General features: G+C 47.8%; 1 protein-coding gene across 1 annotated transcript; it reads left to right on the top strand.

The window, feature by feature from the left end:
* The first annotated feature begins 1,574 nt into the window (after positions 1 to 1,574).
* Positions 1,575 to 13,460, top strand: LOC116068042 (C-type lectin domain family 18 member A-like). The gene is made up of 12 exons (XM_031337128.1): positions 1,575 to 1,731; positions 2,309 to 2,400; positions 4,299 to 4,541; positions 7,218 to 7,315; positions 7,779 to 7,900; positions 8,057 to 8,164; positions 9,200 to 9,292; positions 10,193 to 10,299; positions 11,112 to 11,241; positions 11,551 to 11,647; positions 12,830 to 12,921; positions 13,423 to 13,460. Exons 1-12 carry the CDS (start codon positions 1,590 to 1,592, stop codon positions 13,458 to 13,460), a joined length of 1,362 nt encoding a protein of 453 aa, XP_031192988.1. The 5' UTR covers positions 1,575 to 1,589.
* Positions 13,461 to 20,502: the final 7,042 nt, after the last annotated feature.

Here is a 20,502-nt window from a genome sequence, read left to right as displayed (position 1 = left end):
CTCTCTCTCTCTCTCTCTCTCTCTCTCTCTCTCTCTCTCTCTCTGACTCTCTAAGGTTGTCCTCTGACCTCCACACACACATGAGATAGCACCCAGACACCCCTACTCATACATATACTTCAAAGTAATACTTTTTTTTTTACAAGTAAAAATGCAGCTATTACTAATCACGAATAGAACCTGCTATGGTGAGCTCAGGCCATCTATTTGACGCAGAAAACCTGAGGCTCCGGGTATTGTACAACACTGTACGCCTCACTGCCTAGCCTGCTCCCACTGCCTGACATCCATGATGACATTCATATTCCATCAATGTTTCTCCAGAAGTCCATGTAGCCCATCTGCGCCCTAGCAGAATCTCCAAAGAGGTGACATCTGAATCTCCAAAGTGCTGACTCTAGGAACAGGGACCACACCAGCTTCAAAAGGACAAAGTATTAGCTTGTAAGGCCAGGCTTTAGAATGGCTGAGTTCGAGCAGAGCTGACCAGAGTGAGCAGAGGTCCTAAAAATTCAATTCCCAGCAACCACATGAAGGCTCACAACTATCTGTACAGCTACAGTGTACGCACATACATAAAATAAATAAATAAACCTTTAGAATGGCCGAGTAACCTTTGTGGACAGTTGACTATGGTCTACATGTCAGCCTTTCATTTGGCTGTGTTAGAAATTCAGTGATTCTGGTGGGATTCCCGTAGGCTTCAGCTAGGCCTTATATACCACGGTAATTTGCTGCCTTCCTCCTCCACTGTGGCCAGTTTGTCTAGAGGCAGGCTTGTTCACAGCAGGACTCAAGTCAGCGGAGGACATCCATCCCGTGCCCTCCTCTCTGTCTGCCTTGCCCCAGTCTTAGCCCAAAGTCACATGGGTAAGCATGAAGGGCCCTGGGGCTAGCCTCGTCCTCTCACGCTGCCCTGACGTAAAAGGCACACCTTTCTCTCCGAAGGTGCAGCCCCAGCTCATTCCTCTAGGATCCCACTGGTGGTGTCTGTCTGGTGAACAGTTACTCCCTGCTTTATGTTTAATTCATGGCTAGGGATTTGGCATGAGCTTCCCAAGAAAGGAGAGAACTCCCCTGGGGTCTTGCCCAGGTCCTGCCTGCTTTACTGGCCCACTGCCAAAGTCCCAGCCTCCTGCCCATGACTGGGACTGGGGAATGGAAGCTGTCCATGGGCTTGGAGGACATTGTCCCTGCCAGGGTACAGCCATTAGTCGCTAATCCCACAGCCCTGGAATGTCTGTAGGCCAATCAGCAGGGTCTTTGGGGGCTCCCTGAGGGTGCTAATAATCCTACAATGATTAGCAGGGGCCACAGGGTCAGTGCACACTGCCCTGCTTTCTGTTGCAGAGCGGGCTGGCCAGACACTGGGGCTGGGGGAAGGAGGCCTTGAGAAGAAGGGTTCTATGTCTCTTTTGAAGCCAGTGTACCACGGAAGGGAGGCTGTTTGGACACAGCGATGATTCACTAGCCTCCTCCTTTTGTCTGGCAGCTTAGCCTCACTCCCTGAGAAGGTGAATAGCTTCGTGAAGCCTGGGAGGTTAGCTGGACGGCTGAGAGCAGCCATGTCTGCTACACCAGGCAGGCCAATGATTCGCCCAGAGCCCTCCCCGTGGCTGGGAAGCCAGAGCCGAGGGCTTGGTCTCTTGCTTCTGCTCCTATCTCTCCTAGGCATCACCTGGACAGAGGAGCAGCCACCCCAGCTGCCAAAGCAAGCTCCCACTCTGCAAGGTAAGGGATAGCTGGGCAAAGACTGGAGTAGAGATGCTGTTGTGAGCCTGAGAAAGGGTAGCCAGGGACTTCTAGGAGTCAGGTACCCAGGACTGAGCCCTGTGTTATGCTGCTGTGACATGATGGGGGAACCCATTAAGATGATGGTGGAGAGGATGGAAGGATACTGGGAAGGAAGAAGGATGAAGCAGATGGGTCCAGGGTTGAGGTTAAGAAAAGATACCAGTTAGAACCTGCAGCTAAGATCTCAGAAGAAAAACAGGGGTAGAAAGGCCTGCTTCTAGTCCAGGGCTGAGTCTCTCATTCCCCTTAGCCCCCATCATCTTCAATCATCTTCCCACCCCCAAGCCAGTCATCCACAGCATTGCTCTATACTTGGTCCACATCCTTACCCATCTTCCTGTCTTTCTCCTGGTCTCCCTCCATCTCCGTAATGGGAGTTCTCCCCTACACAGCTACCACTGCCCCTCCTCATCTCAGATCTGTGTCCTTGGGGTGGGGGTCACCCTCCCAGGCTATAGCAATGTCCCAGAAGTTGCTGGTCATCACAGGCCTAACCTTCTCTCCTGGCCTCCAGCCCTGGGCAGGAAGGAGAGTTTCTTAATCCTCACAGCACACAACCGCCTGCGCAGCCAGGTCCACCCTCCTGCAGCCAACATGCGGAGAATGGTGAGTAGACCCAACTGCTCTGTGTCAAGAGAGCTGCCAGAGGGACTGAGCCCCAGAGTGAGCTCAGGAGACCTTGCCAGTGCCGGAGGCCCTTTCACCAGGGCCACCATGGTTTCGGTTGCTGGGGAGCTGTGTGCCTTCTTCCTTCTGGGAAAGCCATTTATATAGGAGGTCAGGGCCCTCAGCCACTGGCGGTTGCATTGAAGACAAACCTGCCTTTGCTGGCATCCTGTCACCACAGAGGTCAACAGATATGGATGGAGCCAGGGTCCCCACTCCCATCTCCCGGAAAAGGAACTATATAAAGGAATCCAGGAGAAAGGGAGAGGTGAAGAACAGAGAGGGAGAAGAATCCCACTGGACTTTTGGGGGACTGGTTTGTGACCAGGATTTATCTAGCAAGTACTGGAAGACCTTTCAAAAATTCCTCACTTATTCACTTACTTGCAGTTTACAGCCTCCATGATGGAGCCTACAGCCTGACGGTTGGGGCTGGTTCTCCTGGAGGCTTGGACATGCTGCCTGCATAGTCTGGGAGGCCCCTGCACCCCGCTCCCCCCATAGCTGCAGCCCATGTGAACAGGCTTGGGAACAAGGGTGGGATGGGTAAGGGAAGGCAAGGTTCCCCATGGCTGCCTCCCATAAAGTCCTCAGACGAAAGCCACAGTGGGTGGCGACCTTGAGCACTCAGGGTTCAGTTTCCCAGGAGGTGGGGGAGGGTCTGCTTCTCTCTTTGGCCCTGTTCTGTCTCCAGGTGCTCACGTCCTGAGCAGTCAGGATTTTCCAAGCTGCAATATCTAGCAGAACCCTGCAGCCTCTTTGAGTAGATTCTTTGATTAGCTGACTGGAGTTTGTTCCTTTCTTGGGGACCTTTGCTTAAATGGGTCTGGAAAAATCACATTTGACCAGATGGGAGCAGCAGAGTTCTTCTGACTGTGGCTAGGGCCAGCTCTTAAAGGAAAACACAGCCAAGCCAGCCTGCAAGTCTGGGCACTGTCTAGGCTCAGATTACTATTAGATGTGGAACATGACAGTCAGAGGTCCATCCCCTTGCCTGGACTGCTGCTATTTCCTAGGTGAGGCCAAAAGTGTTTATTGCAAGACTCAAAAGATGGAGTTAGAATTTTCTTTTCCTGACCTATCTTGGGCAGCTCCAGAGGTCCTGCCTGAACCTCCTGTGGCTCTGTACAGTGAGAAAAATTGTTCTGATCATTAGGCAAGCGAGCATGACCCTTTGTTCTGTGTGACCTGGCACCCCCTGAACACTCAGAGACAGTAGAGAAATGGCTCAATGCTCATTTGCTCCCCTGTTATCCAAAGGCCAGTTGTGGTAGTCAGTTTTGATTGTGCCAACTTGACCAGAATCACCTGGAAAAGGAAGTTCACTGAACAATAGTCTAGATTAGGTTGGACTGTGGATCTGTGGCAGACAGTCTTGATTATGCTAATTGATGTAGGAAGACCCAGTTTAAAAATGGGTGGCACTGGCCAAGCACAGTAGCACACACCAAAATCCCAACACTTGGGAGGCAAAGGCAGATAGATCTCTGTAAATTTTGGGCCTGCCAAGTCTACATATTGAATTACAAGACAGCCAGGGCTGTCCCCAAAACACCAAGAAAAAACCCAGGTGGCACTATTCCCTGGGTTTGAGTCCTGGACTGCAGAACCAGGGAAAAGTGAGCTAAGTACAAACATGCATGCCTTCATTCTCTCTGTGCTCTTGACTGTGGGTGTGACAAGCAGCTTCAAGCTCCTGCTACCTTGATATCCCTGCAGTGCTAGGCTGAAATTGTTGAGCCAAATAAGCCCTTTCTCCCCTGAGTTGCTTTTGTCTTACAGCAACTAGCAAGGGAGCGAATATATCACCTGAGGATGTCTGTTTTTGCCACTCCCAGGACTGGAGCGAAAGCCTGGCTCAGCTAGCTCAAGCCAGGGCAGCCCTTTGTGGCACTTCAACTACACCAAACCTGGCATCTACCCCAGGACACACCCCACATGTGGGCTGGAATGTGCAGCTATTGCCCAGGGGCTCAGCATCCTTTGTCAAAGTGGTCAACCTCTGGTTTGCTGAAGGGCTGCAGTACAGACATGGGGATGCTGAGTGTGCCCACAATGCCACCTGTGCCCACTACACACAGGTGAGTATATTTCAGATAAGGCTAGGCTAGGGCATGGTCTCCCCAGTCATTTTACAAGAGGCTATACTTTATCCTTAAAAGGACACTGTCTATATTTAGATGTTATCACACCACAGCCCTGTGCCTCCTATTTTCCCCACTGTTCCTCCCCAGATGAACCTCTTTCTCAAGTTCAGGTACATCATTTTCAAGAAAATTCCCAGCCAGGCAGTGGTGGTGCACACCTTTAATCCCAGCACTTGGGAGGCAGAGGCAGGTGGATTTCTGAGTTCAAGGCCAGCCTGGTCTACAGAGTGAGTTCCAGGACAGCCAGGGCTACACAGAGAAACCCTGTCTCGGAAAAACCAAAAGAAAAAAAATTCCCTTCTTTTTCCATTCAACAGCTATGAATACTTATTGAGTGGTTTTTTTTTTTTTTTTTACATACCTGGCACTGTTTAGTGGCTAAGTACAACACTGAATAACACAAGCAAAATTCTCAATATTATTTTATACCTTTAGTATAAATATAACGATAGTGAAGTTGACCCATGAAATGAGGAAGACTCTTTGTCTCATTTCCTGTTTCCTGGAATAATTTATGATATTTGTTAAAATCTTTTCCTAAATTGATCGAGCCTTGTTCCATTTATATTTGTGTGTTTTCTATGTGTGCCTGTGTAAATAGACTACTTTTGTTTTGTTTTATAATAGTAATTAATTAATTTAATATTTCATCTATCTATTTATTTATGTATTTATTTAGAGAGAGAGAGAGAGAGAGAGTGTGTGTGTGTGTGTGTGTGTGTGTGTGCCTCCACACACATGCAGATGTTGGAGGGCAATTTGGGGGAGTTGATCCTCTGGCTTCTTGCACAGATCCCAGAGATCAAATTCTGTCAGTTTTGTGCAGTTGGTGCTTTTTAACCTACTGAGTCATCTCTCTGGCCCATTGTTTTGTGGTTTGTTTGTTAAATATTTTCATTTGTGTTGATTTTTTTATGTCTGTGCACATGCGTGTGCACATAAAGTACACAGAATACATCTGAAGTTCAAAGGACAACATGTACAGATTGCCTCTCCTTCTACCATGTGGGGCTCCAGAATTGAACTTGAGGTAGGGGGTTCTCAGAATTACAAGCAGGTGTCTTTATCTGAGAAGACATCTCCCCAAACCATTGTTTTGTGTTTTTGATACAACTCCTAGCTATGTATTCTTAGGCAGACCAAGCAGGCTTTGAGCTTACCTGGTAGCACAGGGTGGCCTTGTACTCATGAGTCTCTTGTCTCCAGCTTCCAAGTGATATGATTACAGGAGTGTGCCACCATGCCGAGCTTCATCCTTTAAGTTTTTACATTACTTAAGGCTTTTTATTGTTAGGTTTGTTGTTGTTTTAATTGTTGTTGTTTGGTTTGGTTTGGTTTTCGAGACAGGGTTTCTCTGTGTAGCCCTGGCTGTCCTGGAACTCACTCTGTAGACAAGGCTAGCTTCAAACTCAGAAATCCGCCTGCCTCTGCCTCCCAAGTGCTGGGATTAAAGGGGTGTGCCACCACTGCCCGGTGTTGTTATTTTCAATGGTGGTTCTGGATTGTTTGTTTTGAAATATGTAATTATTTTTAAATTAATTTATTTCCTTAAATATATTCTACTCTTTCTCTTCTATCTCCTTATCTATTTAATTTTGTATATTTTAAATTTATTTTTATTTTATGTGCATTGGTATTTTACCTGCATGTACGTCTGTGTGAGGGTGTCAGATATTGGAGTTACAGACAGTTGTGAGCTGCCATGTGGTTGCTGGAAATTGAATCCAGGTCCTCTGGAAGAGCAATCAGTGCTCTTAACCACGGAGTCATTTCTCCAGCCCCAATTTTGTGTATGTGTAATACTAGTGATCTAAACTAGAGTCTTGTTTATGATACAAAAATACTTTACCACTGAACTATAATTGTAGCTCTAAAATTATAAACCTAACATGTATAATGCATAAAGGAAGACTGGTGGATGCCTTTAGTCCAGACCCAGGATTACCTACTCAGGAGCTAGAGGCTGGAAGATCAGGAGTTCAGTGTCATTCTTGGGTACATGGAGAGTTTGAGGCCAGCCTAAACAATAACTAATTTTTAAAAAGCATGGGCTAGTAGAATGGGGGAATGTAGCTCAATGGTAGAGTTTGCCTAGTATGTGCCAGACCCTGGATTAAATCTCTAGCATAAAAGAACAGTCTATAAACTGAGCATGGTGGAACATACATTTGATTCTAACACCTGGGAGGCAGAGACAGGCGGAACTCTATGAGTTTGAAGCCAACCTGTTATATGTATGGGGGATCATATATATATACATGTGTATATTTATATATATATATATTGAAAAGAGAAGGCTTGTGGTCATTTTCACAATCTTACACAAGGCCCTTGATATCTAAGTCTTTCTTTTGTCACCTGTCCATAATCGTCCCACCTTTTGACATTTAATAACCCTCAAACTCTACTACCCCCTCCATTCTAAAAGCTTACGTCAATTCTGATGGCTGTGCTCAGCATAGGCGCAGCTCCTGGGACCCCAGGCAGGTAAGGAAGCCATCTGTCCGCTTAGTTAAAGCCAAACCTCCAAGTGTGCACTGCCTGTGCTGTGATCCCCGGATTGAAGTAAAACCCATTTGAAAAGGTTTCTGAGCCTTGTGTTCCCTGCAGCTTGTGTGGGCCACCTCCAGCCAGCTGGGCTGTGGGCGGCAGCCATGCTTTGTGGACCAGGAAGCCATGGAAGCCTTTGTCTGTGCCTACTCCCCTGGGTAAGCCCCTCACCATAGTCTGTGTGATAGCTGAGGTTGGGGTAGGCGAGAGAACGGAGGCTGGGGCTGCAGGTGGGAGGAGTGGATGGATGACTTTCAGTTAGGATGAGATATAAGCCCAGCCACCCAAAATGCATTTACCCCTTGGTCTGCATGGGAGACAACAGGGTGAAAGGAAGAAGATATAGTAGAGCAGAGCCCTGCAGAGCAGGACTTGTTCATGAATTTTCCTCCCTGGATATATGAATGTGTCCAGGAAAGTCAGCTCTCGTTTCCCAACTGATCTACCACACCCAGCTCCCTGAATCCCTATCTGGGCCAGAGGTGCTAAGGGGGCCATGGAGAAGGGAGCCAGGAGCCATTCCTGCCCCGCCCAAGGCCCCTCCTCAACTCTGTCCGAAGCTCCTGCTCCTGGCTTACCTGAGGCCAGGTTCTCCAGACCCTCTGATGCTTGCTCTCACAGAGGCAACTGGGATGTAAATGGGAAGACCATCGCCCCTTATAAGAAAGGTACCTGGTGCTCCCTCTGCACAGCCAGTGTCTCCGGCTGCTTCAAGGCCTGGGATCATGCAGGGGGGCTCTGTGGTGAGTATCCCACCCTATTTGCCTCTTAGAGCTTAGAATTGGTAGCCGCGGGGTGGGAACTAGCAGTCTGAAGGGCTATCCCTGAAGCCTTAGCCTTCACACCTGCCTGACCTGCTGGAAAGAGATGCCTTCTCAGAATTACCTTCTTCTTACCAGAGGTTCCCAGGAACCCATGCCGCACGAGCTGCCGAAATCTCGGACATCTCAATATTAGCACCTGTCGTTGTCACTGTCCCGCTGGCTACACAGGGAGGTACTGCCAAGGTGAGGACCCAGTGTCCATTCAGGCTGCCCTGCAGGGTAAGCGTGAGGCAGATTTGCTTCAGTGGGCATACACCCATCCTGTGGTATGTACTGGTATAGTGAAATAGCTGGAGGGCTAGGGTGGTTGGAGACTCAGATATTCTGAGGGAGTCTCAGTGCATTAAAATTATTGACAACTGGGTTTTTACAGTGCATGCGTGCATTCACTCAATAAAAGCTCATTGAGCCCCAACTGTATGCTATACATGTGATTTAAAATGTTGAGGGCTATAATCCTAGGGGTTATACTTGGGAGACTGAGGTAGCAGGATTGTCATGAGCTCCAGGCCAACATAGGCCATATAGTGAATTCTAGGTTAGCTCAGGATATAGATAAATACTGTGACTTTAAAAAAAAAGAGGGGGGGAGGGGGAATTAGATTTGGCCCTTTAAGCAATCTATTGAAACAAAGTTCGAATTAGGAAACAGAAGGGGTCTCTCTTGTCCCATGCCTACTTTCCATGACCTTCTGCCTTAGCTAGTGTTTTGTTGCTATAAAGAGACACCATGACCATAGCAACTCTTATAAAGGAAAACATTTCATTGAGGCCGGCTTACAGTTTCAGATGTTCAGTCCATTATTATCATGGCAGGAAGCATGCCAGCCTGCAGGCAGACATGGTGTTGGAGGAGTTGAGAGTTCTACCTCTTGATCCAAAGGCAGCGAGGAGAAGACTGTCCGTGTGTCACATTGGGCAGAGCTTGAGCGCATATTACCTCAAAGCTCAGCATCCACAGTGACACACTTCCTCCAACAAGGTCACACCTTCTAACAGTACTACTCCCGGGGCCAAACACATTCAAACCACCACACCTTGCAAACCTCAGTTTGCTTCTTTCTATAAGGAGAAGCAAACCAAAGCAGGCAAGCACATGGCAGTAGCTGGAAGCCCTACCATGGGCTCTGTCTCTGGGAGGGTAGTCTTGCTGTGGTTGGCCTGTTAGGTGGTTTGAGACTGAACCCTCTCCCTGTCTGCTCTGTCTTGTCCCTGCAGTGCGCTGCAGTGTACAGTGTGTGCATGGCCAATTCCGGAAGGAAGAATGTTCCTGTATCTGTGATGTTGGCTATGGGGGAGCCCAGTGTGCCAGTGAGTTCCAGCTCGAGGTTGTTCTCAGACCCTTCTTCAGTGGGGTGCTGGATCTGACTTTATCAGCTCGTGAGAGTCCATGTGTCAAACTATTACCAACTCCTTGCTCAGGAAAACCACCCTAATATCCTAGAATTGACCACAGTGGGGTATTTATACCAGTGGAATTAGCAAATGCTATATAAGCTATAGATTTTTTTCTTAGATTTATTTTATTTATTTTATGTGTATGAGTACAATGTAACTGTACAGATGGCCGTGAGCCATCATGTGTGTGGCTGCTGTTGAACTCAGGACCTCTGCTGGCCCTGTTCACTCCAGCATAATTTACTGTAGCTGTCTTCAGATGCACCAGAAGAGAGCATCCGATCTCATCACGGATGGCTGTGAGCCACCATGTGGTTGCTGGGATTCGAACTCAAGACGTTGTAGACCAGGCTGGCCTCGAACTCAGAAATCCACCTGCCTCTGCCTCCCAAAGGCTGGGATTAAAGGCGTGCACCACCACTGCCTGGCTTTTTTTTTTTTTTTTTTTGAATGACATTTTGTGTGCATGTGACACAGAACAGGTGTTGATGTCAGAGGACAATTTGTGGGGGTTGATTCTCTCCTTCCACTGTATGGGTTCCTGGGGGTGTTGAACTCAGAACATCAGGCCCCTGGGCAACAAGTGTTTTTACCTACTGAGTCACCTCTCCAGCCCTAGATTCCCTAGTCCCCCTCTTTGTCTCTCTTGAGAGATCTCAACTTGCAACTTTACCGGCACACTGTTGACTCTTGTCCACTTCCAGTCTGGAGTAGTTAGTCAGAGGTTGGGGTTTCAGGAGCACAGCCTGATGGGAGAGGGTAAGGACTCTGAGGTCAGCACACAAACCCAGGTTTTCCTGTTACTCTCGGCAGCCAAGGTGCGCTTTCCTTTTCATACCTGTGACCTGAGGATTGATGGAGACTGCTTCATGGTGTCTCCCGAAGCAGACACCTACTACGGAGCCAAGATGAAATGCCAGGTGAGGGCTGGCACTTGCCTTCCCAGCGTCTCAAATGGGGGTGGCAGTGGAGTAGCTTTGGACCAAGAGGCAGTTCCTTCAACTTTCCCTGGCCTCACTCTCTTCCTTAGTATAAAGCAGGGGTCATAGATTCAAGGCTCATCCAAGCTAGGGTCCCTCTTAACAGCCATGAACAAAGCCCCACCCCACACCTATCCTAGGAGCTGTTTTGACTCAGCTCTGACTGGTGGTTGACATGCTGGGATGTCAGGTCAGGATGGCTAGAACATAGGCCTTTTTTTTTTTTTTTTTTTTTTTTTTTGGTTTTTTGAGACAGGGTTTCCCTGTATAGCCCTGGCTGTCCTGGAACTCACTCTGTAGACCAGGCTGGCCTCGAACTCAGAAATCTGCTTGTCTCTGCCTCCCAAGTGCTGGGATTAAAGGCGTGCGCCACCACCGCCCGGCAAACATAGTCTTTTCTAAAGCCAGAAACCCAGATTTTCCTTGGTCTTTCTTGACGTGCTAACATTGACAATTGATCTGAATCTAGTTAATATACTGGTGGTTGAGACAAAAGTCTCCTGAGAGTAGGAACCAGGCTTGGCCTCTGAGCTGCCTATGGGCCATGTGCACACACAGAGGGACATCTGGTAGGGAGAGGATGAGAAGGACCTCCATTCTCAGAGGCAGGAAGATGTTGAGGGTGGAGATCAAGACAGCCCAGACAACACACATATTTGGGAATCCTGGCCATGGTGGAGCAACTGAATGGGTAGAACGTTCAGGGTCTGAACTCTACAGTCTGTCCCATATGACTCATAGTGGGGTTACAGGGAAAAGGTGGGGTGCTAGCCCAGATTGAGAGCCAGAAAGTACAAGACATCCTTGCCTTCTACCTGGGCCGCCTGGAGACCACCAATGAGGTGACTGACAGTGACTTTGAGACCAAGAATTTCTGGATTGGTGAGTGCTTGGTGGGTAGAAGGGTGTGGTAAAGTGGGAGGAATTGGACCCCTACCAGGCTCCAGGAAACATGGACTATGGCAACCTCTATCATGTACTAACAGATAGCAAGGGTATAGAAGGGGCTTGGAGCATGGGTCAGTAGTTAAGACAATCTCCATTCCCCAGGAAGAAGGGTGCAAGAAGGGAAATACCACGGGGTGGGGAGAATTCTGAAAAGAGATGTTTAACAACTGGGAGCTCAAAAGGCATTGGGCAGTAGGCTTCTGGACTGTCAGATAGTAGGCAACCTTGACTACCCTGGTCCAGGGCTCACCTACAAGGAAGCTAAGGACTCCTTCCGCTGGACTACTGGAGAATACCAGTCCTTCACCAGTTTTGCCTTTGGGCAGCCTGACAACCAGGGGTGAGTCTGAGATGTTTACCCTCTTCTGGGGCCACTTCCCACTTGGGCCTGACTGCCACTGAAAAACCTTCACCCAGCCTATAAGGTCTGGTTTTTGGTGCTGGGGAAGCCTGGACCCAGATGATGCAGACACAGGTAAGGGAGACACAGAAGGCACATTACATAGAAAGGGGACCCAAGAAGTCTCTGTCCACCTATGATTGCTATTTGCACTTGGCATCTGTCTTAGTCAGGGTTTCTATTCCTGCACAAACATCATGACCAAGAAGCAAGTTGGGGAGGAAAGGGTTTATTTAGCTTACTTCCACACTGCTGTTGATCACCAGAGGAAGTCAGGACTGAAACTCAAGCAGGTCAGGAAGCAGGAGCTGACGCAGAGGCCATGGAGAGATGTTCCTTACTGGCTTGCTTTTCCTGGCTTGCTCAGCCTGCTCTCTTATAGAACCCAAGACTTCCAGCCCAGGGATGGCACCACCCACAAGGGGCCCTACCCCCTTGATCACTAATTGAGAAAATGCCCCACAGCTGGATCTCATGGAGGCACTTCCCCAGCTTCTTTCTCTGTGATAACTCCAGCCTGTGGCAAGTTGACACACAAAACCAGCCAGTACAGTATCTATTTGCCACTCCCTCACCTGCTCACTGCCTACATCAGCCCTTCATTTCTGGTACCCACCCATCTGCATCCTTCATGCATACCTCCTCCTGCCAACCCACCAGCTTTCCTGTACAGAGACATTCTGGTTATGTGACATTTCCCTGGTCTTCAAAGCCCAGGAGTACCGCAGAGGGATAGAGATCACCATCTATAGGACCTATAGGAGTCTATAGGATCAACAAGGTCTCCACATATCTCCCCCAGCACACCCTCCCTGCAGTCAGGCCTGACTGGACTTCCAGCATATATTCTCTTGATGGCAGAAGAGTGTGATCCTGTATATTCCTGCTGTGGCTAAGTGCCAGGCTGGGGTGGGTGGAGGGTTACAGAGATCTCCCAGCTTCCCTGTGGAGAGCTGCAGTATATGGGGAGCAGAATGGGCACTGGCTCCCAGCAGCCCCTTCTGCACGTGATACACTAGGGCCTCACAGATGCAGGTGGCCTAGTGGGATGGAGGGTTTAAGGCTCTACTGTATTCCTAATTTCATTCCTACACCTAAGCACTCTTTATCCTGGTCTCGCAGGTTTGGGAACTGTGTGGAAATGCAGGCATCTGCTGCCTTCAACTGGAACGACCAACGCTGTAAAACTCGAAACCGTTATATCTGCCAGTTTGGTGAGACCACGCTCTCAGCTCCCTTCCTCTGTTACATTTCTCCTGATGTGCTAACGCCCTGCTCTGTGTTGCTAGGGTATCCAGACCTTAGGTACAGAGTGTGTCTGAGTGCAGAGTCAGAGATGGTGTCCTGCCCAGGGCCCTGTATTTGCAACTATCTCAGGCCGAGGGAATGATGATGACCCAGCTTTGAATACCACATTCATTCATGCAGAGAAACAAGACTGGATCCACATCTTGCTTGGGAGGTTTCCAGGGTTTCTCGACTTCTATCGTGAAAGCTATCACCTGGGTATCTGTCAGATCCCTTACTGTGCCCGAATTACCTATGGCCCAATAAGATCTGAGGGAGGAGGCAGAAATGGAAACGGATCAACATCAGCTCCCAGGATCCACCTATTAGAATTTGGAGTTCCCCAAGAGATCTCAGGCATGGCTTCCTCTAGATGAGAACAGCAGAGTCCCCATCATAGGACTCACTCTGTTACAATTCCTTTCCAGCTCAGAAGCACTACTCCCAGTGGGAGCCAGGCTCCTGAGCCTGGCCAAGCAGCTCTCTTGCCAGCCCCGGAGTGCACAAATCAGTTTGCTGGACTGCTCACCTATGTCTGTAGCAGGAACAGCAGGGCTGCCTCTGTTGTGAACACTGGGGGCTGTGCAGCTGCAAAAGCCTCTCCTGCAGGAGGACCTAACTGAAGACTGCCTGTGACACCAGCATTCCTGCAGGAGGACCTAATTGAGGACTGCCTGAGAGAGCAAGGACTGCTGGTGCAAATAATGCCAGCCAATTAGGAACTGCTGTTTAGATGAGATACTTTCTTGGGACCCATGGTGGCATGGGTGGAGGGTATTAAAGGAGCTTGCAGCAGTGCTCAGATGAACTTGCTTTGGTGGTTCCCACCTGCTCCCTGAGTCTGTGTTGTTGACTCTGTGCCAACTAGTCCCCAACCCCCCAAAACAGGTAGGGTCCGGCTGAGAGCTGTCCAGGGCACAGGCAATATCCTGTGTGAAACAAGTTCCTGACTGGGACTAAATGCCCAACCTCCCAAGAGGTCTCAGACTTTGTACAATGCTGGATGCTGGGTAGGATAGTAGTATAGCCCATGGGAAATACATAGGGGGCCCTAAAGGAGCCTAGCATGGGAAGAGAAGCACCAGGATCCTCAGCCTGCTTTTGATCGGAAAGATGAGCTTCCATGGGCTCTTAAAGCAAAAGCCAGAGCCAGTGGCTAGAGGAAGCTGTTCTGCTCCATCCAGACCAAACTCCCTTGGGCAGTTGGAGTTTCCCAGACTAGCAGCCTTATAAATGATTAAATGACATTATGAGGGGCTGGAGAGATGGCTCAGTAGTTAAGAGCACTGACTGCTCTTCCGAAGGTCGTGAGTTCAGGTCCCAGCAATCACATGGTGGCCCACAACCATCCATAATGAGATCTGATGCCTCTTCTGGGGTGTCTGAAGACAGGTACAGTGTACATAGAATGAGTAAATAAATCTTAAAAAAAATGACATTATGAATCAGCTGGCTTTGCAATTCATCATTTTTCCCCTGCGTATTTTGTTTCATTTTTGTATTGTTGTTGCAGTTATTATTTTGTTTTCTCGTGCTGACCAAGTTCAGGCTGGCCTTAAGTTCACCATGTATCCCAGCCTGGCCTCCACCTCACAGTAAAGCCTCCTTCCTTAGCTTTCCAAGTACTAGGATTTCAAGCATGTGCTATCATGCCTAGCCAACTGGTGGCTTTGAAGGGCCATTCAGATGGTGGAGAAGAAGGTCCTGGGAAGACCAGAAGGGTCTGGTGCTTCACGGTCAGTTTCCTATTAATCCTTTGTGCCTAGGACTCTTCCTACAGTAAAGACCAGATTCTCTCTGCTTCAATGACTCTGCCTCCTCCTCCTCTTCCTCCTCCTCTTCCTCCTCCTCCTCCTCCTCCTCCTCCTCCTCTTCCTCCTTTTCTTTCTCTTCCTCCTCTTCTTCCTTCTCTTCTTCCTCTTCCTCTTCTTCCTCCTCCTTTCTTTTCTCCTCAAGCAGTAGGATAGAAACTACCCTGAGAATCTGGGAAATGGCATGTGTGTGTGTGTGTGTGTGTGTGTGTGTGTGTGTGTGTGTGTGCATGCACATGCGTGTGTGCCTGTGGAGTATTATTTCACATCACCTCATCATCAAATATCATCTTACAGTTGAAGAAGTGCCAGCAGAGAAGTTGAGTAACTTGCCCGAAGTAACACAGCTGAGAAACAAACCTAGTCAGTTTGGCTATCATTTAATTCTTCTATTTTCTTTCACTGATATAACCTGTTTAATGAAGTCAGTGAGGCACAGAAGAAAGGCTGTTGTTCCTTCAGTCATAAGTGTGGACACACGAGGGACTAACCAGATACCTATCTCTGAGGAATTTCATCTGGGACTTTATTTCTCTTAGACGTGGCAAACTCTTCTAGGCCAAGATGTGTGTTTTCCCCAACCTATAAAAGTTCATTATGTTTGTGGTCATGTCTGCCAGAACAAGTCTCAAGCATTGCCCACTGTTTCAGATCCCTGCCTGGACGTAGAAGACCCCTACATTCTTGCCATAACCTTGGCCTGCAGTTAGAGTCATATCCGGGAGCCAAGCAACCTTAAGCTGTTCAAGAATCAGGTACCTGGGCTGGAGAGATGGTTCAGCTGTTAAGAGCGCTGACTGCTCTTCCAAAGGTCCTGAGTTCTAAATCCCAGCAACCACATGGTGGCTCACAGCCAAGATCTGACGCTCTCTTCTGGTGTGTCTGAAGACAGCTACACTGTACTCACATAAATAAAATAAGTAAATCTTTTAAAAAAGAATCAGGTACCAAAGCAATCTCCCGCTGGGAACCACTTCTGTGCGACTCTGAGCCCGAGGCCCCGCCCCCTACCCTGGCCCATCCCTGTGGGATAGTCCCGCCCACCTCCCGGTTATCCTTTCCCTCCCACTGCTCCCTAAGTTTGTCACCTGGCCCAAGCTTTTCTGCAGGTGGAGAAGTGTTCACGTATGTTGCAGGATGGGTCTTCCGTGGGTTGACGTGTTGGAGACAGTAGCTGCCACCGAGACTGGAAAGAGAGGGAACCTCGGACTCTAGACACTCCCACCCTAATCTCCGTGCTCAATAGACTGGGCTGCCAGAGGTGGCAGATGTCCAGAAGAAGCATAGTCACTGCTGGGGTCTCAGGAGGTGTAGAGCTATATATCTCACATAGCCATCAGTCCTAGGGAAATATATAGGTTATTCAATAAACGTACATTGGCTAATTAATTGTGCTTCATAGTAGATTTTCATAGCAAGTTCTGGAAGTCTTACAGGACCTGCCTTGCCTATCTGTATGGAATTTCATCTGGGAACTTTATTTTTCCATGATGTGGAAAATAGGTCAGGGTTTTTCCTCTCCATACTATCTAGATTCATTATGTTGTCAGGTGTGGTGGCTCACTCCTGTAATATTCCAGCACTCAAGGCTGAGGCTGGAGCAATTCAATTATTTCAAGGCCAACTTGGGCTGCATAGTAAGTCCAAAGCCAGTGTGAACTAAGGCGTAAGACTCTGTCTTACAAATAAATAAATAATTGGGGCAGCAAGATAACTCAGTAGATGAAGGTACTTGCTGCCAAGTCTGGTGACCAGAGTTCAATATCTGGGACTCACATGGGGGAGGTGAAGAACTGACTCCTCTGACGGACATTAGCACACATATATTAAATAAATGTAAATAACCGCACTGCTTCCTTTCTACATTGGGGGAACGGACAAGAAGCAATAGGAACTGGATCTGGTTCTTTCAGATCTTCTGCTTGTAGCCTGGGTTTAGTGTCCTATACCTTGTGATCTAGGTGTTCCAAGAATTTAGGGCAAAGAGATTCTGCATTCTGGGCCAGCCTGAACTACGTAGTCAAGGAGCTGGGAAGACTGTGTTTTGCTTCTCCAGAGACAACAGCAGCTAAGTGGGGCCCAAACTCAGAGCGGCCAGTTCATGTCCAAGAGCAGAGGAAGAGTGGAGAGCAAACCGTCGTCGGGGCTTCTCAAGAGAATGATTTGTTTTCCTCGGAAGCAAGCAGACACCTCCTTGGTATACTTTCTGGCTTAAGCTGCTATTCTAAAGGTGGCTCTACAGGTCCTTTCCAGGTCAGAAGCCCGGTGGGTTTGTAGGTTTGGTTGCAAGCATCTGACTGTAAAAACCTAAATGTGCTTATATACTTGCTAATGAATTGTAGCCATGTAATGCAGTACTCATATGATACATATATTATAAAAGAGGCATAAATAAAAGCCCTAAAGAGTAAATATGATGATGAATGTAAATGTCTTAATTTTTTTGTTCAGTACTGGAGATAAACCCAGGTCCTTATACATGCTAGGCAATCACTTTACTGCTGAGCTGTGTTCCTTACCTAGTTATTAATATTTCTGCTTTGCACCTGAAGAGACTGTCTTGGGGTGTGCTTGGCACTAAAAGATAGGGCTCTCCAGGGGGGGCTTCCCTTTACTCTATAGCCATTGGCACAACCATTCTGACTTGACTTCAGTATGATCTTTGTACTTTTAGAGCAGGAGCCATTAGGCTCTGCAAAGCTTTGCCTTGGCTGGGTTCTTTGTTCTAAGGGACCACAGGATTAACTGTCTTACTACAGCATGCCCTGGACTGCTGGAGTCTCTTTCCTTAATACTAGCTGGATTTTCACCGTCCTCTGGCTACTGACAAGCCTTAGACTGCCCACTATTTCTACAGGGCTTCTCACCACTCCATATCTTCTCCCTCCTAAATTTGTATGAATCTTGGTTATAAGCTACAGACACTGATTCTAACCACTCTGAGCAGAAATGAGTTTCTGGAGAACATCTGTCAGCCCCCACACACACACCCAGGGCTGTGCGAGAGTAATAGAATCAGACCTGGAAGAGATTACATGGCAGAGGAGGCTTCCTGTAGACCCCATCGCCTCTGTTGCTACAAGTGACTAAAGTGGGGGAGAGTGGCCACCATCTTTGAAAGCTGGGCCCTTAGGTCTGATTGGAAGTGCTCAGTCATGTGCCCAGGCCCTGGCTTTAAGGAAGGCTGAGAAAGGAAGATAGACAGAAGTATATTCAGCTTCTTTCAGGAACGTAGGCTCTGTCTTAGTTTGGTTCTGCATGGTGAGAAATAGACTCCTACAAGTTGTCCTTTGAGCTCCACACACATGCAGTGGCACAAGTGTGAAGATGTATGTACACACATATACAAGATAGATAGATAAATAAATAAATAAATAAATAAATATTAAAAAATTAGAAATGGAGCCAGGAATGGTGGTATATGCCTTTAATCCCAGAACTCAGGAGGCAGAGGCAGGCAGATCTCTGTAGGGTGGAGGCTAGTTTGTTCTACAGAATGAGTTCCAAGACAGCCAGGACTGTTACACAGAGAAACACTATGTTGAAAAACCAAAAATTATAAATAAATAAATAAATAGAATAGAATAGAATAAACAAAAATGAAAAGAATTTTAAAATAACAAAGGCTTGAAAGTTCTCCTTAATGGGACTCTTGTGTGACTGGACAGGTTAATGACCACCAAGCCTGCCCCCGCATTTTGGAATATGAAATGGGGTCCCATCAATTTTTGCTATCATTGCACACCAATGGGTCAAAGGAGTCCCAGTTCAGACCCTTAGTTGCTTATACTACTATCAATGTGAATTTAAACATTGCTGAGGAGAATCAGTCCCTTGATGGACAGCTGCCTCCCAGGTCACAAGAGAATCTGGGGCATGACTGAGACCACAAACACCCTCCAGATCCCATCTGTGAGATGATGAGGAGAACTCAAGGTCCATAGCACCTCCTTGCAGGCTTGTCCCAATCCTCTGCTGTAGTTTCTACTTAATCCACTGAGCTCAGCTAGCCCACAAGTTCCAAGGGTGCCATCTTCCCATTGCTTCAAGGAAGACACATGATCCTTCTGTCCGCAGTACCAGGAGGCAGTACAACCATAACAACAACTGAGGGCTCTTTCTCATATGGGACTTTGTTCTCTGCTTCCTTGACCCTGGCACACCCACTGGGAGCAGGCCGCAGAACGACGTGAGGCTCTTTGTATGTTCTTTAAACTGTCTCCAGCTGACACTTGACTGGAATGTTTAACTGGCAACCCTAACATCCCCCATAACCCTTCTTTTCTACAAATGCATGTTGGGGGGTGGCAGAAAGATGGCTCCGTGGGTTGGAATGATTCCTGCAGTTTGGAGGTCCCTACAAGCATCATGGCAGGCAAGAGAATGAACCAGGAAGAGGTGAGCATGAAAACTGGGTTCAGCCCAGCTTAGATAGCCAGGCTGGATCAAACTTCTAGGTCTGATACCAGGTGGTTTATTGTAAGCATATTCAAACCCAATAGAATTTGGAAAGGAAAATTCCCAGGTGACAATAATTCCAATTTAAGGTGTCCAATAAAATTTAAGGCATGGCTGCTCACAAGCACCTCTGCATGGAGCAGATGGTGGTGGCGCAGGCCTTTAATCCCAGCACCTGGGAGGCTGAGGCAGGCAGAACTTTGAGTTTGAGGCCAGCCTCATCTACAAAGTGAGTTCCAAGAAAGCCAGGGTTACACAAAGAAACTGTGTCTTAAAATAAAACAAACAAACAAAAAAAACAACCAAGCAACCAAATAAACAAAAAAACCCAAGTAACTCCACTTTTGTAAAGGCCTAGGACAATGGTTCTCAACCTTCCTAATGCTGTGACCCTTTAAACACAGTTCCTCATGTTGTGGTGACCCCCAACCATTAAATTATTTAGTTGCTACTTCAAAACTGTATTTTTGCTACTGTTATAAATAGCAATATAAATATCTAATATGCAGGATATCTGATATGTGACTCCTGTGAAAGCATTGTTTGAAACCTCCCCGACACACACACACACACACACACACACACACACACACACACACACACGTTGAGAACTGCTCGCCTAGGATCTAGTATGGTCTCTGACCAAGATAACACAGAGGTCAGCAGGCTGTAAAGTGCATAGGACATCTCCCCTAAGGATGGATTCTATTGACTGGCAGTTAAAGATTAATGTCTATTTGAGGGAGAGTCTGGGATGATCACTCCGAGGAGATTTGGGTGAGGTCTGGCTCTGCTGGTGGCACACGGTCACCAGGTTGTTAACAACATCCAACCCCATCGTTCTAAGTGGAATGCAGCTATTTCATTTCCTCCCCTAAGGAGCCACTCATGCATGTTTACGTTTGAATCCCATCATCTACAAGAAAAAAAAACAACAACAAAACCAGTCATGGCCAGGCACCTCCTTATAACCCCAACACTTGGGGGTTGGGGACAGGAAAATTGCTGGCTGCCAATCTAGCTCCAGGTTCAATGAGAAACACTGTCTTTAAGTCATAAGGTAGAGAGTGATATAAGAGTAGGATACCAGACATTCTCTTTTAGCTTCTGGACACAATCTCTCCCTCTCCCTCTCCCCCTCTCCCTCTCCCTCCCTCTCTCCCTCTCTCCTTCTCTCCCTTTCCCTCTCCCTCTCCCTCTCCTTCCTCCTCCCCTCTCCTTTCCTCTCCCTCCTCCTCC

Source organism: Mastomys coucha, unplaced genomic scaffold (assembly GCF_008632895.1).
Source record: "Mastomys coucha isolate ucsf_1 unplaced genomic scaffold, UCSF_Mcou_1 pScaffold22, whole genome shotgun sequence".
NCBI lineage: Eukaryota > Metazoa > Chordata > Mammalia > Rodentia > Muridae > Mastomys > Mastomys coucha.
Note: the sequence above shows the minus strand (reverse complement) of the source record. Positions and strands in the feature narration are given on the sequence as shown.

Bases quoted from the DNA above. Each gene is read 5' to 3' on its own strand.
- LOC116068042 (XM_031337128.1), top strand. From the start codon at position 1,590: ATGATTCGCCCAGAGCCCTCCCCGTGGCTGGGAAGCCAGAGCCGAGGG. The intron at 1,732-2,308 runs GTAAGGGATAGC...CCTGGCCTCCAG, and splicing joins GCAAGCTCCCACTCTGCAAG to CCCTGGGCAGGAAGGAGAGT. The intron at 7,316-7,778 runs GTAAGCCCCTCA...TTGCTCTCACAG, and splicing joins GTCTGTGCCTACTCCCCTGG to AGGCAACTGGGATGTAAATG.